Source organism: Homarus americanus, unplaced genomic scaffold (assembly GCF_018991925.1).
Source record: "Homarus americanus isolate GMGI-L3 unplaced genomic scaffold, GMGI_Hamer_2.0 scaffold31037, whole genome shotgun sequence".
NCBI lineage: Eukaryota > Metazoa > Arthropoda > Malacostraca > Decapoda > Nephropidae > Homarus > Homarus americanus.
Window position 1 is genome coordinate 14270167 of NW_024722227.1, and position 19393 is coordinate 14289559.

The following is a 19393-nucleotide window of genomic DNA, read 5'->3' on the forward strand; positions in this document are numbered from 1 at the left end:
AGAATGAGTATGGAGTGTCACAAGTGGTTGTGGTGGTTTGATAATGATGGCAGTGTTGGTTGTCGTAATGGTGACAGTGATGGTAGTTATGGTGGTGGTAAGGGTTATTGATATGGTAGTGTTGGTTGAAGTGGTTGTTGTGATGTGGTTGTGATGATGGTCGGTGGTGTTTAGTGGTAGTAATGATGTTAGTGTTAATCGTTGCTGGAGACGGTGGTGATGATGGTGGTAGTGGAAGTAAAATAAATGGGGATGATGGTGATGGTTACTGGGGGTTGTGGTAGTGGTGTGGTAATTGTGGTGATTATAAGGGCGGTAATGAGCGGGATGGTTGTCCGCCGCTCGTTTGCTTGTTCTTGGCCCCACTAGGGTGGGTAGACGGAGGTGAGAAGGTCGCTGCTGCTTAGTCACACATCAGACACTACCCAGCCGTCAACACAGCTGTACTTGCACCCCGCTGTTCGTTCAAACTCTGGTCATGTACTCATCTGAGGCTCCTGGGGCTCGTGGGCTGATTCCCCAGACCTTCACTATTTGGCTGTCAATCTCCAGACACCTGCTCCAGCTACTATTGCGGCTGCCATGTCATCGCTACTTCCTCCACGCCCTATCCACCGTCCGTGCCCTGGCGTCTCTCCTGTGTGGCAAGACATCGCCCACCAACGCCGGCGCCAAGTGAGGAAGCTGCCCTGGACCTTCCCCCTGAGAGCAGACCACAGCGTCAACGGAACATTCCACCGGGCTGCAGCCGTAGGATATATCTGTACTTTGTTTGACCTTCGTAATTGTTGACTCCTTTAATTGTTTGACTCCCTTAATTGTTTGACTCAATTAATTGTTTGACTCCCATAATTGCTTATTTGATATTTGTGTAAGTGGTGTCAATTATTGTGATTGTGTTCTTAGTAGAGAGATGTCAATCTCTAACGGTTGTTTGTTACCCCCTGGATGCCCATGGTTCTTGACTTTCCTTTTATAAGATCCTGTTTAGGCTGGCAAGGTATTTATATCCCAAAGTCCAAGCCTTTACAGTGATTGGTGTGGCTGTTTTGATGTACTTAATGGTGGTGGTGATGTTTATGATAGTGGTTGCAATGGTGGTTGGTGTGGTTGCGGTGATTATGGCAAATGAACATTGGTGATTTGAGGTGGTTAAGATGATAATGTAACGCGGTGGTCATGATAAGTATGGTAGTGATGTATTAGTGATGATAGTGGTGGTGGTGGTGATGATGATGATGTGTAGTGGTGGTGATGGTGTGTAGTGGTGATGGTGTGCAGTGGTGGTGTGTAGTGGTGGTGGTGATGATGATGATGTGTAGTGGTGGTGATGGTGTGTTGTGGTGATGGTGTACAGTGGTGGTGATGGTGGTGTGTAGCGGTAGTGGTGATGGTATGTAGTGGTGCTGTTGGTGGTGGTGTATAGTGGTGGTGGTGGTTGTGATGGGCTGTGTGGCTTCACCCTGCTCATCACCGTTGCAGCATCTGTTGAAACAGAACTCGGTGATAACAGTAAAAAATATATATCCCGGTGTATAAATGAGTATCAACATTAAACATACGTACATACAAGTATATGAACATACACAAATATAGAGAGGAAGGTACACGTACGAAACACCAGTCACCGAAGATAATCCGGTAATATAAAAAGACGTTAAGGAAGTAACACAGCCACTCACCACGACACAGCGTCACCGACAGTCCTGACACAGTAGAGGCAACAGCAGCAGGCACCAACACAGCACCTGCACGTCGCTGTGAACGGTAATGGAACCTGCAGTGTGGACGGCAGCAGATTCCTCGCCTGAAGGGAAGGAAATTTAAAAATTCCTTTGCAAACTTTATGATAAGGAGCGATATTACCGATGTTCGTCAGGTGTTATCAGGAAAGGAAACTCTGGGGTGTTGACAAGCTGCAGTGCTCTTTTTATCAAGCACAAGAACATTTTTTAAAAAATTAAAGATTAAATCAAGATTTGGTAATACATGCAGCATGACTAACTACTATTAACACACCATCTAGAAATTATAACTTACGCCCCACTCCTCCCATAGGTTCAATGTTGAAAATGTAGTGTTGGACGTTTATGTTGTGGTGCTCGATTATAAACGGGCATCAAGATTAACTCTGAGCTAATTTATGTTCACCAACTCTACTTCTGAGTCGGTTTTATGTTCACCAAGTCTACTTCCGAGTTAATTTATGTTCACCAAGACTACCTCTGAGTTACAGACACCAGATACCAACATTATCACAATTTGTATCAGCGTTTATAGTTATAGAGATATCATTTAACATTTAACACACACACACACACACACACTATTAACTTCCCAATAATCACGTGCCCTTTCCTTCACTACTATCTGGTGCACTAACGCTTGTAATTGAATATCATGATGGATTCTTAACCACATTCAGCAAGTCAAAAATTATTCCACTTTTACCTGCTAGTGAGACGTGAACAACCATTATTCCTGCTTACGGCGGTTCATCGCGTTCTGAAGAGCTAAACAATAAGTACTTTACCCTCATTGACGAGTTAACACTTCGATTAGATTGCGCCAAAGTGTATTAGACCTCGCATTTAGTTTGAATAAATGGACAGCAGTACGAACATTTTCTATGAACCAATCAGCTATTTGTAGCTTACTGGCCAGGTAAGCGTAGAAATACTATAGATGTATCAAGACTCGCCAAGTGCCATGTGACACACCATTTGACACTTTTACCAGGACTCAACAGGATCATCATAGATCATCGGGATCACCAGAACTCACCAGGCAGACCAAAACATTCCAGATGCACAAGAACTCGTTAGGTCTACCAGGACTTCCAAGGTGCACCAAGACTCACCAGGACAGAAATTAGGTCACCAGGATTCACCATTTACCACGTCACGTGCACCAAGACGGAAGCTGGGTCACTAAGACTCACCATTGACCACGCGCACGAGGACGGAAGTTAGGTCAACAGGACTCACCATTGACCACGTGAACCAGTACGGAAGCTAATGTCACCAGGAATCACCATTAACCACGTGCACCAGGACAGAAGCTGAGTCAGCAGGACTCACCATTGACCACGTGCACCATGACGGAAGCTAATGTCACCAGGAATCACCATTAACCACGTGCACCACGACAGAAGCTGGGTCAGCAGGACTCACCATTGACCACGTGCACCAGGGTGGAAGCTAGGTCACCAGGAATCACCACTGACCACGTGCTTCAGGACGGAAGCTGGGTCACCAGGACTCACCATTGATCACGTGCACCAGGACGGAAGTTACGTCACCAAGACTTACCATTAACCACGTGAACCAGGACGGAAGCTGGGTCACCAGGAATCACCACTGACCACGTGCACCAGGACAGAAGCTGGGTCAGCAGGACTCACCATTGACCACCAGGATGGAGGCTGGGTCACCAGGAATCACCATTAACCACGTGCTTCAGGACGGAAGCTGGGTCACCAAGACTCACCATTGACCACGTGTGCACCAGGACGGAAGCTGGGTCACTAGGACTCACCATTAATCACGTGCTTCAGGACGGAAGCTGGGTCACCAGGACTCACCATTAATCACGTGCACCAGGACGGAAGCTGGGTCACCAGGACTCACCATTGATCACGTGCACCAGGATGGAAGCTGGGTCACCAGGAATCACCACTGACCACGTGCTTCAGGACGGAAGCTGGGTCACCATGATTCACCATTGATCACGTGCACCAGGACGGAAGCTGGGTCACCAAGACTCACCATTGATCACGTGCACCAGGATGGAAGCTGGGTCACCAGGAATCACCACTGACCACGTGCTTCAGGACGGAAGCTGGGTCACCATGATTCACCATTGATCACGTGCACCAGGATGGAAGTTAGGTCACCAAGACTCACCATTGACCACGTGCACCAGGACGTAAGCTGGGTCAGCAAACTGCGGGACACAAGTGTAGTTACCGAGGTCGTCCTTCCCTGCCCGAGTGAGGAAGAGTTTAGACGTGGTCCTGGCGGGAGTCTTCTCTATCTCTACACTTACGCCGCCCCTGTGAGAGAGAGACGGTGAGAGACAGTGAGAGATAGTGAGACAGGTGGTCCTGGCGGGAGTCTTCTCTATATCTACACTCACGCCGCCCCTGTGAGAGAGAGACGGTGAGAGACAGTGAGAGATAGTGAGACAGGTGGTCCTGGCGGAGTCTTCTATATCTACACTCACGCCGCCCCTGTGAAAGAGAGAGACAGTGAGAGATAGTGAGACATGTGGTCCTGGCGGGAGTCTTCTATATCTACACTCACGCCGCCCCTGTGAGAAAGAGACAGTGAGAGATAGTGAGACAGGTGGTCCTGGCGGGAGTCTTCTCTATCTCTACACTCACGCCGCCCCTGTGAGAGAGAGACGGTGAGAGACAGTGAGAGATAGTGAGACAGGTGGTCCTGGCGGGAGTCTTCTCTATCTCTACACTCACGCCGCCCCTGTGAGAGAGAGACAGTGAGAGACAGTGAGACAGGTGGTCCTGGCGGGAGTCTTCTCTATATCTACACTCACGCCGCCCCTGTGAAAGAGAGACAGTGAGAGTATGTATGCGAGACAATCTTGGTCAGATATCTATCAAGGATAACTCATACATGGGAAACACATACCTAGGAGACACACACACCTGGGACATACACACCTGAGACATACACACACACACTCACCTGGGTCACACACACCTGGGACACACACACCTGGGACATACACACCTGAGACATACACACATCTGGGACACACACACACACACACCCGGGACACACACACATACCTGGGAGACACACACCTGGGAGAGTCATAGTCAAGACGTTGAGAGTCGCGGAACCAGTTGACGGCGCCGACGTTGTCCGAGTGTGAGTTGACGAGGCAGGTGAGGCGGATGGTGGAGCCCTTCTGGATGTACACCTCCCCCGGGCCCTCGATCTTGGCCTGCTGGACTAAAGCACAACACAATGTTACTGCCTCTTTATGTTTAAAATTGTAACTGTAGCTAGCGAACAGAAACAAAAACATAGACACTGTACTTTGTATACAGTAAACGTACGAGGGTCATTCAATAAGTAACGAGACTTTTTTATGTAGGCGGCAAAGGGGTGAGGCAAGCGCGGTGATCATGTTACATGTTTAGATATGTATAAGCTACATCTTCCTCTATTTCTGTTTTAATCATTTCATTATATTAGTCTCAAGTAAGTGTTGCATTAACGATGAGTGCTCCGCTTAAACTTTGTATTTTGGAATAACAAGGATCCATTATTCGTTTTCTAAATTCAGAGGGGATAAAAAACAAGCAAATTTCATCGCAGAATCTCACTTCACTGCGGAAGCAATTGCATCAGTCAGGCAAACATTTACAAGTGAGTTGAACAATTCAAGAATGGTCGAACAAACATTGTAGACGAAAATTAAGCGGATTTTTTTTTTGGGGGGGGGGGCGAACCGACGCACCCCGCTTACAGTCCAGATCTCGCACCATTTTTCGAATAATGAGGAGGAAGAAAAAATCCGAAATTGGTTACGGAGTCAGCCGAAATAATTTTTCGCTACAGGAATAAGAAAAATAAGTAAATGGTCATTAATAATAAATTATTAATTCTTCAGTTATTTTCATTTGTCTCGTTTTTAATGATTTTTGGGTTATGTATTGATCATTTTTTTTAACATACATAGTGGGGTGAGGAAGTCATTTTGTTGAGTAGAATTTTTTTTTTCGTTACATAAGAGCTGTCGCGGTGCTGTGTTCTTACGTCTGGTAGGTGTTTACGGTGAGGGAAATGTTATCATACTTCACAGCTCCTACTGACAATTGAATTACAAGGTAATATTGAGGAAGCATTATCCCAGTCAATGCAATGCTTATTATCTCTCATATGAATGAACAGAGCATTGGATTCCTGTGACTTGATCTCGCTCTCCTCTGCTGTATATATTAGCCTTGTCAAGTATTACTCCTTCCCACACACACTCTCTTCCCACTCACCATGACCGGTTACGAAGACTCCAAGGTGTCTCAGATACGCCCAGTTATGCAGACCTACGCCAAAAAATTAAACCTCCTAGTCCTCAAGAAGTTCTTTGAAACTGAAGGGATCGTGGTGATTACCAAGGTAGAACGACTGAAGCTGCATGGAGACATCAAGATCACCTTCGCCGAATATGGTCAGCCCTGACAACTCGCAGAGCTCTCTGACATCAACGGCATCCAAGTACATACAAGAGCCTACATGTGGGACAACTTGAAGCTGGGAGTAATCTCCCACGCCGAAATTGCCCACATGGACGCAAAAGAGCTGGGCCAACTACCTGAGGGACAACTCAGCTGTGTCAAGAAGCTGTCCGACACCACTGCCATCGTCGGACACCACGAAACCCTACCCAAAGAGGCTCTTCAGGCATGGGTAACTATGCCAGTTAAGCCCTACTGCAGACCCAAACGCTGCTACAAATGCCAGCACTACGGTCACACTGTCAACAAGTGTGAGGCGCAGGAGGACATATGCTCCCTGTGCGGTACCCCCGGACACCGCTACACCGCCTGCCGCAATCTCAGTGGGGCTGTGTAGCCAAGTGGGGTTCCTCAGGGGTCCGTACTGGGCCCACTCTTGTTCATAATCTACATAAACGATCTAGATACTGGGAACAGCATTGACATAGCAAGTTTGCGGATGACACCAAAATAGGGCAGAAGATTAATTCAGGGCAGGATGCGAATTCACTACAGGAGGATTTAAATAAACTGCAGGAGTGGTCAGAAAAATTGCAAATGATATTCAACACCAGCAAGTGCAGCGTACTTAATATTGGAAGAACAAATACTGTCAATGTATACAACCTTGACAACATCAACCTAGAGAAGTCGATTTGTGAAAGAGATTTAGGGGTAATGGCTAGTGCGACTTGTGAACAGGGCTGTGCCCTTCTGAGGGTCGAGCTAGAGAGGGCCAGGGAAGATATTTTGAAATTAAAAGAAGATATAGCGAGGATGAAGGGTGAAACGAGACAAAGAAAGCAGGTGAATGACGAATGGAAGGTTGTAAGGAGAGGGACGACCAAACAGGTGGTGAGAAAAGACACCAAGGAAACGACAACAACAGCTAAGTGTACCAACTCTTTCAGTCCTTTGATAGACGAATTGGACGTTAGTATAGTCATGGACAAGGCTGACAAGGAAGGTAAGAAAATCTTGATTGTCGGCGACTCGCAGGTACGGTACATGGACAGAGCTTTTTGCGGTAAAGATAAAAATAGAATGAGGGTGTATTTGCCAGGAGCTGGGATGGGGGATATAGTTGACAGGATGGACAATATCTTGTCTGGTAATGGGAACAAACCCATTATCTGCCTCAGTGCAGGAGGCAATGATATTGGCCGGTGTAGGAGTGAGGAGCTTCTTGATAAGTTGAAGACAGCTATAGAACGTGTTAGGTCTAGGGGAGGGATCCCTATCATATGTGGTGTCCTGCCTAGAAGGAGAGTTGGCAATGAATGGTTGTCAAGGGCAGTTGGTGTCAACAGCCGTCCTGACAGATATTGCAAGTCAATATCTGTCCCATTCATTGACAACGGCAGAAGGGACCTATATGCTAGGGATGGGGTGCATCTGTCTAGGGATGGAGTGGCTACCCTGGCTGGGACTCTTGAAAGGGCAGTCCAAAAGATGTCGAAGTCTTTAAACTGCTAGGGGAACATGTGAGCATGGGGGTGGAGGAGATTGCAGTGGGAACGGGTAAACAAAGTGAAAGGTTACAGGGACATAGTGTTAGGAATGACGACAAAACTAAATTAGACAGCGAGTTAAAACCTAAACGCGGCAAAGGGATGACTCATAACCCGTCTAATTTAAATGTCTACTACGCGAACAGTAGAAGTATGAGAAACAAAATGGATGATATTAGGGCCTTGGTATGTACCGAGAAAATCGATATAATAGCATTCACTGAAACATGGATCAACCTAGACTCACGGGAGTTACCTGTCGAATACCAAATTGCAGGTTACAAATTATTCCATACCGATAGGCAGATTAGGAAAGGAGGCGGAGTAGCAATCTATGTCAGGGATAATCTGAAGTGTGAAATAAATAAGGAAATAAAAACTGACTGGAATACAGAAACAATTTGGATAGAATTAATCGACGGTAGGGAAAAATTAATCACAGGAGTAATATATAGACCTCCCAATCTTGATGGAGTTAATGAGCAACTTATTTGGGATGAAATACTCAGGGCTTCCATACACAGCAAAGTCTGTATAGTAGGCGATTTTAACTTTAGCCAAATAGATTGGATTGACCTTACGGGTAACTCAGAATCAGAGGATTTTCTTGAAACAATCCAGGGCTGTTTTCTAGGTCAACATATAACCGAACCCACCCGGGGTAATAATATACTCGATTTAGTTCTGTTGAACAGAGGAAACCTCATTAGTCATGTCGAGGTAGGGAACGAACGTGCAAACAGCGATCATAAAGAAATTAGATTCCAGTTAAATTTTCAGGGCAGCCGTAAGGAAAATTCCACAAAAGCCCCAGATTTCAGAAGGGCAAACTTTGATAGTTTGAAGAGGCACTTGAGAGAAGGGGTATCACACTTGGGGGTGAACTACTTGGACCTGAAGATTGAAACCGACCTGAAAACGAGATCTGAGGTTGCCGAGTTCCACGACAAATTAAATAATCAGTTATTTAATACACAAAGGCAGAACATACCATACAAAAAACTCAGATCAAACAAGAATGACCCTAAATGAATAATTAATTATTTAAAGAACATTATTGGTCAAAGGAAGGCTACAGGTAGGAGGATAAATCGTGGCGAAATTTACCTCCGGGATTATTATAAGGTATTGGCCGGTAGGGTTAAGACCGAGATAAGGAAAGCAAAGAGGAATAATGAGCTGAGGATAGCAAGGGAGGCGAAGACAAACCCCAAGGGATTCTATCAAATGTATCAAACTAAAACACAAGAAAAGATTAGGCCAATACAGTCAGATAGCGGCGAGCTAACTGATAACGACGGAGAAATGAGCAATAATCTGAATAAGTATTTTTCAACAGTTTTCACCACCGAAAATTTAAACATGATACCCTAGGTACCCACTCTATTCAGAGATCGTGAAGAAACAAATTAAGCGAGATAGTAGTGACTAGTAACGATGTTAGTAAGCAAATAGACAAACTAAAGCCTAATACGTCGCCTGGTCCCGATGAGATATTTGCCAGAGTATTAAAGGAATGTAAGGAAGAGCTTAGTATGCCCTTAGCAAAGTTGTTTAACATGTCCTTAAAAACAGGTCCTGGAGGATAGCGAATGTTATACCGATTTTCAAGAAGGGGGATAGATCACTATCCTCCAACTACCGTCCAATCAGTCTAACATCAATTGTAGGCAAATTACTGGAATCAATCATTTCAAACTGTATTCGAAACCATCTGGAGAAGCACAAATTGATCAATGATTCCCAGCATGGCTTCACAAGCAGGCGTTCATGTCTAACTTATCTATTAACATTCTTTTCATCAGTTTTTGAATCGGTGGACGAGGGGCACAATTATGATGTGGTATATCTTGACTTTAGCAAAGCCTTCGACAGAGTCCCCCACGAAAGACTAATAAGAAAGGTAGAAGCACATGGCATTAAAGGTAATATTCTAAAATGGATTAGGGCATGGTTACAGGACAGGAAACAGCGAGTGAGCATTAACGGCACAAAATCCCATTGGAGCAACGTCACTAGTGGAGTTCCCCAAGGTTCAGTACTTGGACTATTATTATTTATTATATACATAAACGACATAGATATCGGCACAGACAGCAACATAAGTAAATTTGCTGATGACACTAAAATAGGACGTGTAATTAAATCTGACGAGGACTCCACAAAACTACAGGAAGATCTAAACAAATTTTTCGACTGGTCTGAAAAATGGCAGATGAAATTCATTGTGGACAAATGTAAAGAACTCAGTATAGGAGACGGAAACAGGGAAACCAGTTACCAGATGAACAACGATGCCATTGAGAAATCCGACTGCGAGAGAGATTAGGAGTAATGATAAGTAGGAACCTTAAACCAAGTAAACAATGTGTTTTTGCTCGTAACAAGGCTAATAAAGTACTTGGGTTCATACAAAGGAGTGTTAGTTACAAGACTAGCGAGGTCATCCTAAAACTGTATCTTGCTCTTGTGAGACCACACCTGGACTACGCAGTTCAGTTCTGGTCACCGTATTACAGAATGGATATAGAATCCTTGGAAAGAATCCAGAGGAGAATGACAAGACTAATCCCGGGCATTAGGAACCTTGAGTACAGAGACAGGTTAAAGCGTTTTAATCCGCACTCCCTCGAGAGACGTAGTGCTAGGGGCGACATGATAGAGGTGTATAAATGGAAGTCAGGGCTAAACAAAGGGATCAATACAAAGATACTCAAACTATCCAACCAGGAGCGAACTCGTAACAATGGTTTTAAATTAAACAAAATTAGATTTAGGAGTGAAATTGGTAAACACTGGTTTGGAAACGGAGTAGTGGATGAATGGAACAAGTTACCAAATATCACCATAAACTCGAATACGTTGGATAGCTTCAAACATAGGTTGGATGCTTATATGAGCAATAGGGGTTGGGTGTAAACGGGGTGCCTAGTATGGGCTAATAGGCCCGCTGCAGTTTCCTCCATTCTTATGTTCTTATGTTTTTACTTGCAGCCCGGACCTACGGCCTAGAAAACAGTGCGTTAATGTTCGAAATAAGGCAAACAGTATTAGGTTTTATATCTAGAAGTGTAAGTAATAAGAGTGAGGAGGTCATATTGCAACTATTTCTTGCGCTAGTCAGGCCGCACTTCGATTATGCTGTTCAGTTCTGGTGCCCTTATTATAGAATGGATATCAATTCACTAGAGTCGGTGCAGCGAAGAATGACGAAAATGATTCCGGGACTTAGAAACCTTCCATATCAAGATAGATTAAAGAAACTAAACTTGCATTCCCAAGAAAGACGAAGAGTGCGGGGAGATATGATGGACGTATTTAAGTGGGTGAAAGGAATCAATAAAGGAGACAAGATAAAGTTCTTATAATATCCGAGCAGGATGGGACTCGTAGCAACGGATTTAAGTTGGATAAGTTTAGGTTTAGGAGGGAGATAGGAAGTATCTGGTTCACAAATAGGGTGGTGGACGTGTGGAACAAGCTTAGCAACTTTGTATTAAGTGCTGGAACGCTGGAAAGTTTTAAATGGAGGCTAGATAGATTCATGGATGATAGAGAGTGGTAGTAACTCTCGACAGGAGCTGCCATGCACAGGCCAACCGGCCTATTGCAGACTCCTTATTTTCTTATGTTCTTATGTTCTTATGTACTCCTTAATCTGTACTCACCCCTGAAGATGTGAATTGAAAGCGTTTGGGAACTTCGTGTTTTCTTGTTTCCTTGTGGTTATCAGCATATATATATATACATATATATATATATATATATATATATATATATATATATATATATATATATATATATATATATATATATATATATATATATATATATATAATTTTAACTTGATACCAATAATAATAAATTCTTATACCCAGAATGGTGATGACAATAGCAAGTACTGTACAAAGTCTCATCAAAAAACAATTTGTTCTCTAAAAGCTGAACCTATACTATATTCATATAGGAACTGTCAAATATCAATACATGCAGTTAGCCTGGTCATGACGCTGGTCCAGTATTTATATACGAGTATACACAATATTTAATTTTTTCCTTTGTTTATTCATTCGTCTCCATAAAATAGTATTAATTCTTTTTGTTATTATTACTCTCAATTATTATCATAATTTTTATTATTATCATCATCTTCATTTTCAATTATTATTACAGACACTAAAAGAGTTTTTATCATTACTGCATTGTATTTATGATAATGTTTATTTTCTATTCTGATTATTGCTAATATTAAAATTATTATCCTCGTTAGTATTAGACTTGCATTGTTGGTTTTATTATTATTATCATTATTAATATTGTTTTTATTATTAACAAAAAAACAATCCAAAATAATTAAAAACTCCCCATTCCACCCCCGAACCTTACCTTCCACAGCTAGGAGAACGGGCAGGGCCACCTTACCTGCGACAGCTAGGAGGACGGGCAGGGCCACGTTATCTGCGACAGCTAGGAGGACGGGCAAGGACACCTTACCTGCGACAGCTAGGAGGACGGGCAGGGCCACCTTACCTGCGACAGCTAGGAGGACGGGCAGGGCCACCTTACCTTCCACAGCTAGGAGGACGGGCAGGGCCACCTTACCTGCGACAGCTAGGGACGGGCAGGGCCACCTACCTGCGACAGCTAGGGACGGGCAGGGCCACCTTACCTCCACAGCTAGGAGGACGGGCAGGGCCACCTTACCTGCGACAGCTAGGAGGACGGGCAAGGCCACCTTACCTGCGACAGCTAGGAGGACGGGCAGGGCCACCTTACCTGCGACAGCCAGAGGACGGGCAGGGCCACCTTACCTGCGACAGCCAGGAGGACGGGCAGGGCCACCTTACTCGAGACAGCTAGGAGGACGGGCAGAGGGCCACCATACCATTCACAGCTAGGAGGACAGGCAGGGCCACCTTACCTTCCACAGTGAGGAAGGGCAGGCCACCCACCTTCACAGCTACGGGGACGGACGGGCCACCTTACCTTCCACAGCTAGGGGGGCGGGCAGGGCCACCTACCTTACCTGCGACAGCTAGGAGGACGGGGCCACCATACCATTCACAGCTAGGGGGACGGACAGGGCCACGTTACCTTACCTGGGGACAGCTAGGAAGACGGCAGGGCCACCTTCCTTCCACAGCTAGGGTCGGACAGGGCCACGTTACCTTCCACAGCTAAGAGGACGGGTAGGGCCACCTTACCTTCCACAGCTAGGAGGACGGGCAGGGAAATCTGGGCTGGAGACCTGACCTGACTCTGATACTCCGGCGTCCCTGAAGGTGATGGGGCTGATCTCCAGGTACCAGTGATGACTGTCCCGCGGATGATACACCTGAGGCGGAGACAAGGCCAGGAGAGGAGGGAGGGAGGAGATGGTGGTGAGGGAGGGAGGAGATGATGGAGAGGGGGTGGGAGATGGTAGAGAGGGCGGAGGAGGTGGTGGTGAGGGAGCAGATAGGGTGGGAGGGGAAGGAGGAGGGTGGGTGAGGGAGCAGATAGGAGGTGAGGAGGGAGGAGAGGGAGGTGAGGGAGCAGATAGTGGTGAGGGAGGTAGGGAGATGATGGTGAGGAGGGAGGAAATGATGGTGAGGAGGGAGGGAGATGGTGGGAGAGGGGTAGGGAGATGGTGGGAGAGGGGAGAGGGGAGGTGGGTGGGAGAGCAGATAGTGGGAGGGAGGGAGGAGAGGTGGGAGAGCAGGGATAGGTGAGGGGAGGGAGGATAGGATGGTGAGGGAGGGAGGAGATGGTTGAGAGGAGGGAGGAGATGGTGGTGGGTGGGTAGAGATAGTGGTGAGGAGGGAGGAGAGGGGTGGTGGAGGAAGCAGAGAGAGAGGGGAGGAGGAGATGGTGAGGAGGGAGGGGAGATGGTGGGGAGGGGAGGAGGTGAGATGGTGAGGGAAGGAGGAGATAGTAGAAGGGAGGGAGGAGATGGTGGAGAGTAGGGGAGATGATGGGAGGGGGGGGAGAGAAGGTGAGGGAGCAGATAGTGGTGAGGGGAAGGAGGAGAGAGGGTGAGGAGATGGTGGTGAGGGGAGGGAGGAGATACAGGAGGGGAGAGAGGAGGGAGGGAAGGAGGGAGGGAGATGGTGGTGGCGATAGCAGGAGGAGGGAGGGAGAGGTGAGGGGTGGGAGGAGACAGAGGGGGAGGGGAGGGGAGGAGGAGATGGTGGTGGGAGGGGAGGGAGGGGAGGAGATGGTGGTGGGGAGGGGAGGGAGGGGAGGGAGGATGGTGGTGGGAGGGGAGGAGGGGAGATGGTGGGGTGGGAGGGAGGAGAGATGGGTGGGAGGGAGAGGAGATGGTGGTGGGAGGAGGGAGGAGATGGTGGTGGGAGGAGGAGGAGATGGTGGGGAGGGAGGAGGGAGGAGATGGTGAGAGGAGAGGGAGGAGATGGGTGAGGGAGGATGATGGGTAGGAGGAGAGATGGGGAGGAGGAGATGGTGGGTAGGGAGTGGAGGATGGGAGAGAAGGGAGGGAGGAGATGGAAGAGGGAGGGAGATGGTGGTGGGGAGGGAGGAGATGGTGGGAGAGGGAGCAGATAGTGGTGAGGGGGAGGGAGGAGATGGTGGTGGGAGGGGAGGAGATGGGGAGGGGAGGGGAGGAGAGGATGGTGGGAGGGGAGGAGGAGAGAGGGGGGGAGGGAGGAGATGGTGGTGAGGGGAGGGGAGGGGAGGAGATGGTGAGGGAGGGAAGCAGGGAGGAGGAGATGGTGGTGAGGAGGGAGGGAGGAGATGATGGGAGGAGGTGGGAGGCTGGGAGGGGATGGGTGGGGAGGGGAGGGAGAGACAGGAGGGGAGGAGGAGATGGTAGGAGGGAGGAGGAGGAGGATGTAAGAGAGGAGGAGATGCAGGAGGGAGGGGAGGGAGGAGGAGATGGTTGGAGGGGAGGGAGGAGATGGTGGTGAGGAGGAGGGAGGAGATGGTGGTGGACGAGGAGGGGAGGGAGAGGATGGTGAAGGAGGGAGGGAGGAGATGTGGGTGGGGAGGAAGGAGGGGAGATGTGGGGGGAGGGAGGGGAGGAGACAGGAGGGAGGGGAGGGAGGAGGTGAAGGAAGGGATAGTGGGGAGGAGGGGAGGGGAGATGGTGGGGAGAGGGGAGATGGGTGAGGGGAGGGAGAAGATGGACAGGGGAGGGAGAGGTGAGGAGAGGAGGGAGGAGATAGGATGGGAGGGGAGGGAGGAGATGGTGGTGGGAGGGGAGGAGGGAGGAGAAGGGGAGAAGGGAGGAGATGGGAGGGGAGGAGGAGATGGGAGGAGGGATGAGATGGGGGAGGGGAGGAGGAGAGGTGGGAGGGGGGGTGGGAGGAGATGGTGGTGGAAGGAGGAGAGATGGTAGAGGAGAGTGAGGTGAGGGAGGGAGGAGATGGTGAAGGAGGGAAGAGATGGTAGAGGGAGGAGATTGTGGGAGGGAGAGGAGAGGTGGTGGGGGGAGGAGATGTGGTGAAGGGAGAGAGGAGATGTGTGAGGGAGGAGATAGCAGGGATGGAAGAGATGGTAGAGAGGAGATGGTGGAGGCAGGGAGGAGATGGTAGGTGAGGGAGGGAAGGATGGTGGTGAGGAGGAGATTGTGGGTGGGAGGAGGAGGAGATGGGGGGAGAGGAGATGGTGAGGTGAGGAGATGGTGGTGAGGGGAGGGAAGGATGGTGGTGGGAGGGGAGGAGATTGTGAGGAGGAGGAGATGGTGGGGGGGAGAGGAGATGGTGGAGGAGGAGATAGTGGGAGGGAGGAGGAGATGGTGGGTGGGAGGAGGAGGAGATGGGGGTGGAGGGAGGGAGGAGATGGTGGAGGGAGGGAGGAGATGGTAGGGAGGGAGGAGGATGGTGGTGGAGGAGGGAGATGGTGGTGAGGGGAGCGGATAGGGAGGCAGGGAGAGGGATGGGTGGGGAGGGGAGGAGGAGATGTGGGTGAGGGGAGGGAGGAGATGGTGGGTGAGGGGAGGGAGGGGAGATGGTGGTGGGAGGGGAGGGAGGGGAGGGGAGGAGATGGTCAGAGGGGAGGGGAGGGGAGGAGATGGTGGTGGAGGAGGGATGGGAGAGAGGTGTGGGAGGGGAGGGAGGAGATAGGGTGAGGGGAGGGAGATGATGGTGTGGGAGAGGAGGATGGTGAGGGGAGGGGAGGGAGGAGGAGGAGGTTGGGGAGGGAGGGGAGATGGTGGTGGGGAGGGAGGAGGAGATGGTGGTGGAGGGGAGGAGAAGATGATGGGAGGGAGGAGATGGTGGGGAGGGGAGGAGGGAGGAGGAGATGGTGGGTGGGAGGAAGGGAGGAGATGGTGGTGGGAGGGAGGGAGGAGATGGTGGTGGGAGGAGGAGAAGATGATGGTGAGTGGAGGGAGGAGATGGTGGTGAGGGGAGGAGGAGGAGAGATGGTGGGGAGGGAGGGAGGGAGGAGATGGTGGTGACGGAGGGAGGGAGAGATGGTGGTGAGGGAGGGAGGGGAGGAGATGGGTGGGGTGGGGAGGAAGGGAGAGATGGTGGTGAGAGAGAGAGGAGATGGTAGAGGGAGGGAGGAGATGGTGGTGAGGGAGGAGATGGTGAGGGAGGAGGAGATGGTGGAGGGGTGGGAGGAGATGTGGTGAAGGAGAGAGAGATGGAGGTGAGGAGAGAGGGAGGAGAGATGGTGAAGGAGGGAGGATGGTGGTGAGGGAGGGAGGATGGTGGGTGAGGGGAGGGAGGACATGGTGAAGGAGGAGGAGAGGAGGTGAGGGAGGAGGAGATGGTGGGGGTGGAGGAGATGGTGAGGAGGGAGGAGATGGTGGGAGGGAGGAGATGGTGAGGGAGGGAGGAGATGGTGGTGAGGGGAGGAGAGATGTGAAGGAGGAGGAGATGGGTGAGAGGAGATGTGGGAGAGGGAGGAGATGGTGGTGGGGAGGGAGGAGATGGTGGGGAAGGAGAGAGGAGATGGTGGATGGGGAGAGGAGATGGTGAGAGGAGAAGGTGGGAGGAGGAGGAGATGGTGGTGATGTAGGAGGAGAGAGGTGAGGAGGAAGAGATGGTGGGTGGAGGCAGGAGGAGATGGTGAGAGGGAAGGACAGGAGGAGGAGATCAGGTGAGGAGGAGAAGATGGTGGGAGGAGATGGGAGGAGGGAGAAGGTGAGGAGGGGATAGGAGGAGGAGAGGATGGTGGTGAGGAGGGAGTGGGAGGGAGGGAGGAGATGGTGAGGGGAGGAGGATGGGAGGGGAGGGGAGATGGTGTGGGAAGGGATAGTGGTGGAGGAGGGAGGAGATGGGAGGAGGGAGGAGATGAGAGGGAGGGAGGGAGGAGATGGTGGGGAGGAAGGGAGGAGATGGTGAGGGAGGGGAGGTGAGGAGGGAGGAGATGGTGGGTGAGGGGAGGGGAGTAGATGGTGGGAGGGAGGGAGGAGAGAGAGTGAGGGGAGGAGGAGATGGTGGTGAGGGGAGGGAGGAGATGGTGGGAGGAGGAGAAATTGAAGAGAGGAGGATGATGGTGAGGAGGAGGAGATGAGAGGAGGGAGGGGAGGAGATGGTGGTGAGGAGGAGGAGATGGTGGTGAGGGGAGGAGAAGATGATGGTGAGGAGGAGGAGAGGTGGTGAGGAGAGGGAGGAGATGAGAGGAGGATGGAGATAGGTGAGGAGGGGATAGTGGTGAGGGAGGAGGAGATGGTGAGGGGAGGGAGATGGGGAGGAGGGGAGGAGACAGAGAGGAGGAGGAGATGGTGAGGAGGAGGGAGATGGGTGGTGAGGAGGAGGATGATGGGGAGGGAGGAGATGGGGGAGGGAGGGAAGGGAGGAGGAGATGGTGGAGGGAGGAGGAGAGATGGTGTGGAGGGGAGGAGGAGATGGTGGGAGGGAGGGGAGGAAGATTGGTGGGAGGGGAGGAGGGAGGAGATGGGAGGGGAGGGAGGAGATGGTGGGAGGGGAGGAGATGGTGGTGAGGAGGAGAGATGGTGGGGGAGGGAGGAGATGGTGGGTGAAGGAGGGAGGAGACAGGTGATGGGAGGGAGGAGATGGTGAGGGAGGAGGAGGGGGAGGAGATGGTGGTGGGAAGGGAGGAGATGGCAGGAAGGAGGAGGGAGAGGTGATGTGAGGAAGAGATGGTGGAGGGGGGAGGAGATGGTGGTGAGGAGGAGGAGATGGGAGGAGGGAAGAGATGGTGGAGGAGGAGATGGGTGAGGGGGGGAGGAGATGGTGTGAGGGAGAGGGGAGGGGAGGGGAGGAGATGGTGAGGGGAGGGAGGAGATGGTGACGGGAGGAGGAGATGGTGGGGAGGAGGAGATAAAGAGGGGAGGAGATGGTAGAGGGAGAGGGAGGGAGGGAGGAGGAGATGGTGGGTGAGGGGAGGGAGATGGTGAGGAGGAGAGATGGTGGTGAGGGGAGGGAGGGAGGAGGAGGATGGGAGGAGGGAGATGGTGAGAGGGGGAGGAGGACAGGAAGGGGAGGAGGTGAGGGAGGAGGGAGAGGTGATGAGGGAGGGGAGGAGATGGGTAGGAGGAGGGGAGGAGGAGGGGGAGGGGAGGAGGAGAGAGGTGAGAGGGAGGAGGAGGAGATGGTGGTGAGGAGGAGGAGAAAGAGGAGGAGGAGATGGTGATGGAAGATAGGGTGGAGGGGAGGAGGGATGGGGGTGAGGGGGAAGGATGGTAAGGGGGACGGGGGAGGTGATGGGTAGAGTGGAGAGGAAGGACATGGAGGGAGGAGGGAGGTGGAGGATGGAGAAGGTGAGGTGAAGGAGGGTGGGGATGAGGTGGTGGGAGGAGAGATGCAGGTGATGAGGGAGGGAGGGAGGATTGGGTAGAGGGAGGGAGGAGATGGGGTGGGATGGAAGGAGATATGGGGTGGTGAGGAAGGAGATGGGTGAGGGAGGAAAGGAGAGAGAAGGAGATGGTGAGATGGAGGAGGGGAGGAGACGGTGGGTGATGAAGGGGAGGGAGAAGGGTGAGGGAGGAGGAGATGGTGGGTGAGTAGGAGGAGACATGGTGAGGGAGGGAGAGATGGTGGGGAGGGGGAGGGAGGAGATGGTGGTGAGGGACTGAGGAAGGAGATGGTGGGAGGAGCAGAGGAGTGAGAGAAGGATGGTGGAAGAGGAGAGGAGGGGAGGGAGGGAGGGAGGGAGGAGATGGTGAGGGACTGAGGAAGGAGATGGTGGGTGAGGGAGGAGATAGGAAGAGGAGTGAGGAGATGATGGTGGAGGACGTGAGGGAAGGAGGGACAGATACAGGAGGGAGGGAGGAGAGGGGTGAGGGGAGGGAGGAGATGGTGGGAGAGAGCAGATAGAGGGAGGAGAGAAGATGGTGGGGGAGGGGGATGAGATAGGTGACGGGGGAGGAGATGTGTAAGAGAGGGAGAAGATGGGAGAGGGAGGGAGGAGAAGATGTTGGGGAGGAAGAAGGAGGAGCAGGATGGTGGAGAGGGGGAGGAGAGAGGGGGAGGGAGGGAGGAGGAGACAGGAGGGGAGTAGGTGAGGGGAGGGTGGAGAGGAGGAGTGATGGTAGGATGAGGGAAGATGGCAAAGGGATGGAGAAGATATGAGGAGCCTGATAGTGGTGAGGGACAAAGTGCACGAGGGAGGGGAGGAGATGGTGGGAGAGGAGAGAGGAGATGGTAGGAGGAAGATAGCAGGAGGAGTGAGGGAGATGGTGAGAGGAGGATGGTTGGGAGGGGAGTGGGATAGTTGTGAGGGGAGG

The 19393-nt window shown here is 50.7% G+C and overlaps 1 protein-coding gene across 1 annotated transcript; it reads right to left on the bottom strand.

The window, feature by feature from the left end:
• Positions 1 to 1347: 1347 nt before the first annotated feature.
• Positions 1348 to 12990, bottom strand: LOC121862394 (the record flags this gene model as incomplete). The annotated part of the gene is given in 5 exon segments (XM_042360659.1): positions 1348 to 1485; positions 1683 to 1807; positions 3906 to 4054; positions 4826 to 4976; positions 12960 to 12990. Coding segments are annotated over 4 exon segments (444 nt in total), but the record flags the coding sequence as incomplete, so codon positions are not given.
• Between the last annotated feature and the right edge of the window lie 6403 nt (positions 12991 to 19393).